General features: G+C 39.5%; 1 protein-coding gene across 1 annotated transcript in view; it reads right to left on the reverse strand.

The window, feature by feature from the left end:
- Positions 1–10,820, reverse strand: part of epyc (epiphycan) — a 44,790-nt gene extending 33,970 nt beyond the window's left edge. Inside the window, exon 1 of the mRNA XM_036577691.1 lies at positions 10,600–10,820. Within this exon, the coding sequence (XP_036433584.1) occupies positions 10,600–10,646 (47 nt within the window). The 5' untranslated portion in view covers positions 10,647–10,820. The remainder of the gene's footprint in view (positions 1–10,599) is intronic.
- Between the last annotated feature and the right edge of the window lie 256 nt (positions 10,821–11,076).

Consider the following 11,076-nt stretch of genomic DNA (forward strand, 5'->3'; position numbering starts at 1 on the left):
ACCAAAAAGCGTTCTTCTATTGTTATGATGTCAAGCCATTTTTGGTGCTATATGGAACCATATACAGCACATTCTCCATCAAACTGAAGAACCTTTTCACCATGCCAAGAACCCTTCAATCATGCAAGGGGTTCTTTGAATGTTCTTGGTTCTATCCAGAACCATTGTCTTTACTAAAGAACCCTTATTTTTTAAGTATGTACATAATGTAAATGTTCTAGAGGCGTGGGCTCAAGTCGCATGCTTTGGACTTGCAGCTCGACTTTAACTCAGACACCGATGAGTCAGACTATGACTTGAATTCAAGCCCTATGACTCGAGGCCCAGAGTGGAAGAGACATGGGAAGAAGTCTGTCTGCAGACAGGACTCCTCACAGTCACTTATTTTTCATGTAAAAGGATAGATTTCCTAAAAGCTTTCCAGAACTGTAGAGAAAGTGTACTTGGCATGGACCACTAACAGTCACTTCATCAAAAACTATGGCTGTGTTTTGCTTATTTCATTTCAGAAGATAAGTGAGACGAGCCAGAGTGTTCGAGTTTGCCTCTATGTGTTGAAAACTCAAGTTCAAATTAGTATCAATGAGCCTTCACTGAGCACTTAAACTCCAGCTTTACTGGATTAATTAACCAGGCTAGCTTACTGTTTTCTTCATACTAGTTAAGAGGAGCCTGAATTCTCCCTGTTTGAAGGATTTTCTAAAGGATTTACAAGCTCAAAATTCATGGTAACACTTTATCTGTAGTTGTTCTTTATAGATGATTAATAAACTCTTAACAGATTATCAGTAACACATCAACAACATATCAGTGAAGTAGCAGTAGTGAAGCGTCTGAACAGTGAAGTAAATATCTTGTAGATGTTCTGTTGATTCATTACTTATATTAAGTAGATGTGTTGTTAATACGTTATTTCAATTACACGAAACCTAACCTTACCAACCTTACCCAAAACCTAACCCTAACCCTGGACCTAATCCTAACCCTAACCTCAACCTCAACCCAAAAACCTAATCCTAACCCTAACCCTGGACCTAATCCTAACCCTAACCTCAACCTCAACCCAAAAACCTAATCCTAACCCTCTCCCTGGCCCTAATCCTAACCCTATCCTCAACCTCAACCTAAAACCTAATCCTAACCCTCTCCCTGGCCCTAATCCTAACCCTAACCTTCACCTCAACCCAGAACCTAATCCTAACCCTCATCCTGGCCCTAATCCTAACCCTAACCTCAACCTCAACCCAAAACCTAATCCTAACCCTCTCCCTGGCCCTAATCCTAACCCTAACCTCAACCCAAAACCTAATCCTAACCTTCTCCCTAGCCCTAATCCTAACCCTAACCTCAACCTCAACCCAAAACCTAATCCTAACCCTCACCCTGGCCCTAATCCTAACCCTAACCTTAACCTCAATCCAAAACCTAATCCTAACCCTCACCCCAGCCCTAATCCTAACCTTAACCTCAATCCAAAATCTAATCCTAACCCTCACCCCAGCCCTAATCCTAACCCTCACCCTGGCCCTAATCCTAACCCTAACCTCAATCCAAAACCTAATCCTAACCCTCATATGTTTTTGACATGCTACTGAGAGTCCATTGAGTGTTTGTTTCATCTAAAAAGGACCCTCAAAATAAAGTGTCACCAAATTCACCTTCATTTTGCTCTCCTTTCTGTAAACTGGTCATTGGTCATTGGTCAGCATGGTCATTTTTGGTTTCTATTGTCTGTCATCTAAACAAAATTAACACTAGTTATTGTTTTTAGTTTATGTTCAGCTTGTTCATGTCATTGAACCACTTTTTGAATGAATACTGACTTGTTTAGGACTCAAACTTTAAGACTCGGGACTCGAGGCCTGTCTGTACTGATCTGCAACCTGATTTTGGACTTGAGTGTCAAGATTTGAGACTTACTTTATTCAGTGGTTTGTTCCCAATTCTGAAATGTTCTATATCAATTAAGGGCTTTTTCTACACCAATACAGTCCAAACCGAGAACCTGGAGATCCACCTTCCTGTAGACCTTAGCTCCAACCCTGATCAACCCCACCTTATCCATCTAATTACTGCCTTCAGAAGTCCTTGTTTAGCTGAATGAGGTGGGTTAGACGTGGGTTGGGGGTGAAACCTACAGGAAAGTAGATCTCCTGGAGGAGGTCTAGTGACCACTGCTGCAAAAGAACCACTTTGGTTTGTTAATGGATGGTTCTTTGAAGATCTAAATGAGATGTGTGAGTGTGAAGAACCATTTTAAAGTTTACAGAACCTACACATTATGTAATGGTTCTATAGATTTTTCCTAGAACTACAAGCTCAACTCCAAGAACCATTAAGGAAACTCTATTTTAATTAGAGCTGCAGGAATATTCACATGATTCAGCTGATTTCTGAAGACAACATCCAGACCATCCATAACCCATAACGCCTTAAATGGCCAGGGTTTTATTATACACTTCTATAACCTAAGAATAGCTCATGAGTATCATGAATAATAAGTCTTAGTATGTAATAAGCCTGAGATTTGAAGGGATTAATCAATATGAACCATGGACACACCCTGAATGAATAAAGCTCAAGTATTATTTTCCCTCATCCTAATGCATGAAATCCACTATCTGCAGAGCAATGCAAAATTCAGAATTACTAAAATATATTTCCTGCTAAATCCTTCCAGAGTAAACTATTGTGCAGAATGTTTTCATTATGTTCACGTTATATGAAGCAGCACAGAGGTTGCACTCTGTGACCCGAGTCTTACCAAAAGCAAGCAAAGGCAAAGACATTCATCGCCAAACATCCCGACGAGGGCTGCTTTATTTGGCCATGAAGCAAACCGTCCTCAAACAAACCTCTCAAAAATCATGGGCTTGGGCTCACCAAACGCTACCCGCTGTAGTACAAGAGAAAAGATGTGTTCCTGTCCTTTTATTCCTTGTAATAAGAGGCTATTTTTTAGTTTGGCATTCCACGCTATTTAAACGTGATGGCAAAAACATACCATAAACGTGGCATCCATCATTAAGTGCATTAGCCTATTTCCTAAATCTCAAATTGCTTTCAGGCTTTAGGGCGGCAGGGCGCTTTTCTGAGGATGGAGAATTTCAGTACTCATTAACAAGGTGCCGACAGCCTGTAAGAGCTGTAATACGAGGCCATCCTGGCTTCCAAAGCCTGAAATTCCATCTCAGGAGCCAAGCAACCATTCAAAAGGGTGGTGGTCCTGAAGGCACTCAGTGATAGCTTTGTTGTGTTTGAAAGTTCAGAGGTTGGATGGTAAATGCTGGACAAGATTCTTTTCACCTCTTAAATGTCGCAGATGTTAAGGCTTATTTAATAACTACATGCAAAATCTCAGTTATTATTATGTTATAGGAGTAAGGAATGGAAATCTGGACCTACTGGCAGGTCTGTGAAGATCTGGGACCATATTACAGAAACTTCTCAGCTATGAAATCTTATCTTTTCTTCTTAGTCACCATGACAGCTTTAGTTAGGACTGAATTTAAGACAGAAGCTGTTACAGAACAACAGTTCTTAGATAATTATAATCTTATCATTAACTCCAGATAAGAAAACAGTATTACAGAAACATCCTAACCAGACTAAACCTCCTAAATTCTGTCCTAACTTTAAGATAAACCCCAGAACTGTCTTAACTTCTGTTTAACCGTCTGTTTCTACTGTTTTGTGCAGTGACAGCAGCACAGTTCACTGTAACTGATATAATGACGCTACATTTATCTACACTGAAAATTGTGCTTTGACCTGAGTTTTTTTTCTAATAGCATTTTAAAAATCTCAGACGCTGCAGAAACGACCTCCCTCTGATTACCGTCATGTGTTAATGTTGATGATGAAATATTACAGTGATGGTGGTGAATAACGAGGAGACGGAGCTGAACGTATGTCTGTTTATTAGGAGGAGTAACGTTAGCGCGCTCGGCTAAAGCGTTTGGGAAACTGAAACAGGAGATCAGCGACGCTCTGATAAACAGCACTGAAACAGTATTCTTAACTTTCAGTTTATTGCGCTTTAGTTTTATTTGACCTTTTTCCATCAGTGACAGTAGCTGTCTTTGGTTACGTATTTACGTTTCCGCTGTGCGCGTGTGGTCAGTTTTCAGGTAACAGACATGATAGTTGAGTTGCTTGTCGACTTTGATCGAGTAGGTTAAGATCTGCTCACTTGAGATAAGATCAGATTTGCTTCTGTAATACAAACTTATGAAAAATCTAATCTTGACCTGTCAGATCTTAAGCTAAGACAAAGAATTTTCTGTAATACGGCCCCTTTGATATTTGAGTATCAGTAAAAGTTAATGAGCGCTTATCAGGTTTACAGCAGGGAAGGAAAAAGTAACAGCAGAAAAGGGGAAAATATATAATTACACACTTAAAAAGACGGTTCCTCAAGGGTTCTTTCATAAACATAATGGTTCTATTTAAAAGCATAGGTTCTATGTAGAACCATGTCATGCTTAAATAGTTCTTTACATGGTGAAATTGTTCTTCAGATTGATGGAAAATGCGCTGTATATGGTTCTATACAGAACCTTCTTGCAAATGGTTCTACATAGCACCAAAAGAGCTTCTGCTGTTGTTACAGTGTCAAGCTTGGATATGGTAGAAGAACCCTTATTAGAGCAGTACGCAGAACCATATACAACACATTCTCCAATCTGAAGGTCCATGTAAAGAACCACTGAATCCCTTAAAATCTCAGGCTTATTACATACTAAGTCTTATTATTCAGTAACTACAGGAACTTCAATGCAAACTGGTCAACACCTGGCCATTTAAGGGGTTAAGCATAAAATAGTTCAATATTGAACTCGTGCTTCTAAATAGAACCATTGCCTTTACTAAAGAACCCTTGAAGAACCGTTTTTTAAGTGTGTAGGCTTACGTTTAGACCAAGTATATATCATATTTTTTCCATTATATTACACACACACACATCCTCTAAGCCGCTTATCCTTCTGGGTCGTGGGGGGAGCTGGAGCCTATCCCTGCAGTCATTGGCCGGAAGGTAGGATACACCCTGGACAGATCGCCAGTCCATCAGAGGGCCCATTATATTACTATAAGTTTAATTAGAAAACATGCATTATTCAAAAATAGCCAAGGGACATGGGTAGGTTTTGTGTCTGATGACTTTGCTGCCTCTTCAGAGAAGCTAAGAAGGTAGCAAAAACTGGTGTAACAAAAGCTGTCAAAGTTAATCGCAGGACTAACTTCTAACGTAGAACTGCAAAGGTTAAAAGCTGATGCTGAAAAAAGTTGACAGACCTTTCTAGGTAAATTTCCTTGTTTAGGCCAGTAACCTGGTATTAAAGTCAGTGTTTAGAGCAAGGTAGGTGTACCTAATAAACTGTCAGCTCAGTGCTTTATCACTTTGTCACTGCACTGTATTTTATTACTATTCTAAGTACCTTAATGTGTGACTGAGAAGTGGTAGTGTGGCTACCCTTCTAGAAGAAAACATCATAGACCAGCATGGCTGATCACCAGCATGACCAGCATAATGTTTTGTTTTGGATGCTGGTAAGCTGGTCAGAGCACAATGGCTAAAGGATTTCACTTCTGAATGACAGAGACAGTCAAAAAAATCATATTTATAAATGTTCTTCTTTGTCTGTGTTTGTTGTGTTACTGAATGTGCTGTACAGCCCTGTTGGATAGATCACTGACATCGTTATTGTCTGAAAAATGACCCCTCAGAATGTGAACAGTACCTAAAGAACCAAATCGAGTGGTCTTTTTTTGCTCCATATTAGCTCCTTTCCACTGGATAATGTCTTCCTTTTCAGCTTAGTCCAGCTGTCCCGCTTAGAAGAGCGTCAGCTTTTCATGCAAGTTTAGTCCGACTATGTCTTTAACTATTTTCATTATATGTAATGTAGGCTGTTCATAAGGATTCATCATCTTCTACACAAGATATATTCTCCTCAGTGGAGCACAGAGGTGGAAACAAGCCACTAAGATGCAAGTAACAAGAAAGTCTCAAGTCTTCACACTCAAGTCCCAAGTCAAGACAGTTGAGTCTCGATTCAAGTCCCGAGTCAGTACAGGTGAGTCTCAAGTTGAGTCCCAAGTCAATAGTCCTAATCTTTCAGTCATAATCAAGTCAGTCTGTATTCTTCAGCTAATTTAAGGCCATAACACTGAGTAATGTTAATAGTACTGTAGCCTTTTAATGACAGCATGTTAACAGTTTATGGCTGTATATTAAATTTATAGTATTACTTTAGTATTATTTATATTTTTTTACACAGATAACCATGACAGACATACTGGTATACATAAAGAGTAGTGCGGTACATATGAAAAGAATTTTAAAAGTACTACTAAACTTAATAAAAAAAATAAAAAAAAAACTTTATATTTGAAGATTATTTTCTATGATTTTTGGGAACAGGATTAAAATAAAAACTAGCTCAGCCAACTAAAAACAACTGCTAGTTTGAATTGAATTTAGAGAACAAGAGAAACCAAAACCACCGAGCTGAACAAAGTTTACAGAAAAGACAGCAAAATGATGGCGAATGTACGAAGCTGAAGTTGACTTTATTTCGCCAGCTTCTTAATTGAATTTTCCCTTAAGGTGGAACAGTGAATTCCTATATGAACCTGCAGAAGCTGTTAAAATCGGTCTAGCAGAGATGCTGTGAGGAACACAGTCAGTTCGCCTGGTGAGCTCCTTCAGTAAGAGTCAGCTTAGTGAGCGTGCATTTATGCTGTTGATGCTTCGCTTGTTTCCAGCTTACGGAGACGAACTTGAGCCCTGGCGCTTCTCTTGTCTTCCGCAATAAAATAAACCGAGCATGAGCACAGTGACTGCCATTTGACGACATTGTTGTTTATTCAATTCACAGCAGGAAACAAATTCACTCAGACTCTCCACATTTCTTCCACTTTGAGTCTCAAGTCTTTCTGAGTCATGACACTCAAGTCCAAGTCCGAGTCACTGGTGTTCAAGTCAAAGTCAAGTCTTGATTTAGATTCGAGTCGAGTCTAAAATCATGAAATTCGTGACTCGAGATGGATTTGAGTTCAAGTCATATGACTCGAGTCCACACCTCTGGTGGAGGAAGTGCCAACATGTTAGCTTGTCATGTCAGTATGTTAGATCTAGCTTACATCAGTTAGCCTAATTCGGGGAAAAGCCGTACCAGAGCTGGTTCACGGTCATGTTCGGTCATTCTTTCTTCACAGTAGCAAAGTATACTGTGGTGCCCACCATGGACCACGCTGCAATGAGGAGGGGATACAGCCGTGCAGGGTGTCTGGAGAGCCACACTCTCAGGTAAAATGGATGCTCAATGTTGCTGTTGTTGCTGATGTCGTTGCTGTTGTTAGTGTAGTTGTGTGGCTTAGAGTCAACTGTGTCCGAGGAGGGTGGGCTTTGTAGTTCAACTACTGGTTAGATTGCTCACTTCCTAATTAAATTGGCTGTTTATCTGACATGTTATGTCTCTTGTCCTGTTCTTGATGTCCTAGCCAATGGGAGAGCTTGCTTGGCTACATCTATGAATGTCACCTTTATAAGCATCTATAAACACATTCATAACATGTAATAATGCATTCATAAGGCATTATAAACATGGCTATAAATATTTATAAATATGCATTGCACGTTATAGCCACGCTTATTATGCATTATGAATTGTTTACATAATACATTATAAGTACTGGTCATAACAAATTATAAGAGCTCATAAGTCGTATTTGTCCACTCTAAGTAAAGTGAAGCGTACTGTACTAAAGCCTCCTCCAGTGTTCAGAGTGAGGCTACAAGTTGAAGTATTTACTGAAGGATTTACTGAAACACTAAAACATTCACAGTAAAGCACATTACAGGCTTCAAATGTCAGAGTTTAAACTAGAGCTGCCATCAGTGTTTTACCCAATGTGGGAAAGGTAATGTTCACCACCGTTAGCTTGGTATTTGTCTTTACTTTACGCTCTCCAAGCTGGGACTGACTTCTTTGGCACTGGCAGTATAACATGTTATTAACACTACTTATAATGCATTATATTAACAATTCATATTGTATAATAAACATGACTATAAAGTGTAATTCAGTGTAATTCTTTTTTATAAATATTTATAATCATGTTTATAATGCCATATGAAGGCATTATAACATGTTACAAATGTGTTTATAGATGCTTACAAATGTGACATTCATAGAAAGTGTTACCAGAAATTCTGATCGGATGATTTTCCATCGGGTGTTTCAAGATTGTATCCCTTTGATGATGATTAGATGAATTAAAAATGAGCAACAATTACACTTTTTTCAATTACACAGACATCATTAATGCTTCTCTGAAGGCCTAGAAGGCCCTAATGGTCCTCCTGTGAGAAAAACAATCAGTAACTACTAAAAATAATTTACTGATTTTAGTTTGTGCATGAAGTGACCTGTGTAGACAGTATTGATGGGCATTTTCCTTTAAATTCTTAAAAAGTGGAGCAGAGTGGGGGAAACTAGCATACATGAGGGACTGGAGTTCAATTTCCAGGAATACCACTGCTATACTAATAAGAGTCTGTGGGCTAGACTCCTAATGTCTTGCTAGAATACTGCTGTGAATTGTTCTAGATAAGAAAGCAAACTAAATATTGTAATCTTTAGAGTTTTAACCTGCCTTACACATAGTTTAACCTCTTTTTTTAAACAAAACTTAAAAGTATGAGTTATTAGTATTGCTGGTGTTAATTACCCGTTATTGTTAAAGAGCCTTCATCACGTAAAAGCAAGTTTTTCTTGCTCTTTTCATAATAAAAGACCCAGAGTTGTTAAAGTTTGAAGACAGATAGACACTAAATGGACACTAAACTGCAAAAGCAGCCCACTTTAAATCTATTATTTTTTGTGATGTCATGAAATCAACACCGTGTATCCTCCTATTCAGCCTACAGCAGTTTAGCCCCACCCAGTGTTTCAGTCCAGACTGATTTTTGAAAGAAGCATAGCCAATCAGAAGAGAGAGGTCATTAACATATATGAGTTTTTTAATTCTAAGGGATATAGAGAGGTTGGAAAATAGTGATGTAAAAAGAACTAAAAGTGTTTTTGTTCCATATACTCACACAATATTATAAGATTCAAGGAAAAACAATAAATAATACACAACAAATGTATGATTTGGGCCCTTTAATGACCCAGAAATCCAGTATGGGTCCCAGATTTCTATAATGGGTTATGAAGGTCATCGCCATCAGGTTTCAGAGCGAGGGAGGCTAAATACAAAATCAGAGCTGAGGAAGAAATGCTGTGGACGAGGTTCTGGTCCTCGGGCTGAGACGGAGAGAGTCCAGCAAGAGGGAGAGAGAGAGAGAGAGAGAGAGAGAGAGAGCTCTGACAGAGCTTCTTTATAAGCATCTATCCAAATCTGTGTCAGCGCTCACACTCGAAATTCCACCAGGGTTTGTGGACAGGATGGCAGTGAGTTACGGCTGAGGGGAGAAGTCTCAGGATTCACTTTTTTTTTTCTTTGGTCTCTCTCTCTCTCTCTCTCACACACACACACACACACATGCACAGAGACACACTTATACACATACACACTTCTTTCTGTGAACTTCTTCAAGATTTGGCTATTTTTAGGGTCAGATGTTTGAGAAGCATTTTTGCATTTATATTTATATTCAGGTGCCGCTCTATGACAGTGTGTTTACAGTAATTTACAGTACTTAATTAAGGATGCAGCTGAACGCCTGCGTTCGCTCTGCAGCCCTGTGAGGAGAAACGAGCTCTCAGTGAGGCTGTTCTGTGGCCAGAGCCTGACTTCGAACTCAGCGGGGAGATACTGAAAGAGGGACTATGCTTCACACAGAGCTGGGCTTTTATGCTCTCCCATCAGTGTGTGCAGTGTGCCTGAGTGCGTGTGCGTGTGCGCGCCCCTATGTTTTCCTTGGCTCTGCGTTAAGCATTCCACATATTCATTCATTTCACAATTTCTGTGCCAGCAAATTCAATTTCCTTTGAATATTGATACATTTGAGACAGTCCAGCTTATGATTGTCCTACTTTGCACAAATGAGTACATGCACATGCTATTACTGATTAATTTACCACTCGCTATTATGGCTGTTATGAATGTAATCCTTGTTAAATGTAAGGAAACTTTGTATTAGGCTCCTGGTTTGGATGACCAGCTGGAATTATATGGTCTGGTCCAATACATTTGCATGGTGTTATTATTATGCTATCCACAGTTCTCAGTGTTAAAACAAACAGAAGACAGATAGCAATAAAAAATGAGCCATAACTTGCAGCAGTGTGTTAATATTGCAACATACAAGCCAGCCATATGAGGCAAAAATGACAAAAATGGAAATTACAGAATGATCACCATTACACTACCACAAGCAATAACATGTATATCAAAATGCCAAGATTTTGCAAAAATATGCCTACAAGCAATATATATATATATATATATATATATATATATATATATATATATATATACATACACATCAGGTGCAAATTACAACAATAGAAGTGCAAAATTAAGTCTAATACATTACATTTAATAAAAGCACATTATTTTGCATAATAGAGTCCACAGAAAGCTTACCTCTGTCTGCTGCTGTCCCAAATGGTCCCTCTCTTCAGCGTGGACATGCACAGGGCTGGTGGGCCTGGCCAATGTAACGGCTCGCTCAGGGCACCTTTGAGAGGGGGAGTGTGGGTATATGTGTGTGTTTGTGTATCGTTGTGTTATAGTGTGTGTGCGGGTCGGGGGGGTGATGTGTGAGGGTGTGTGTGCGCGCCGGGTGCTCTACCTGCCGTGTGCTCGTGAAGGTAGGCACTGAGACCGAGCGCAGGGGAGAAGCTGGTTTTGGTCACATCAGCCTGCCCACAGCACGACGCATTAAAACACATACACAAAGGAAGAACCTGCTGCGGAAACCAAATACACTCGGAGACGCGGCCCCCCCAGCAGCTTCCTATCCTCTTTTTTTCATCTGGGGACGCATAACTTAATCAGACTTAAGCATGAGATATTTGTCTTCCCCTTTTCCTGAGGTGAAAGCGAGGCATGCGCTGCTTT

The sequence above is a fragment of the Colossoma macropomum genome, unplaced genomic scaffold (assembly GCF_904425465.1).
Source record: "Colossoma macropomum unplaced genomic scaffold, Colossoma_macropomum, whole genome shotgun sequence".
NCBI classification, from domain to species: domain Eukaryota; kingdom Metazoa; phylum Chordata; class Actinopteri; order Characiformes; family Serrasalmidae; genus Colossoma; species Colossoma macropomum.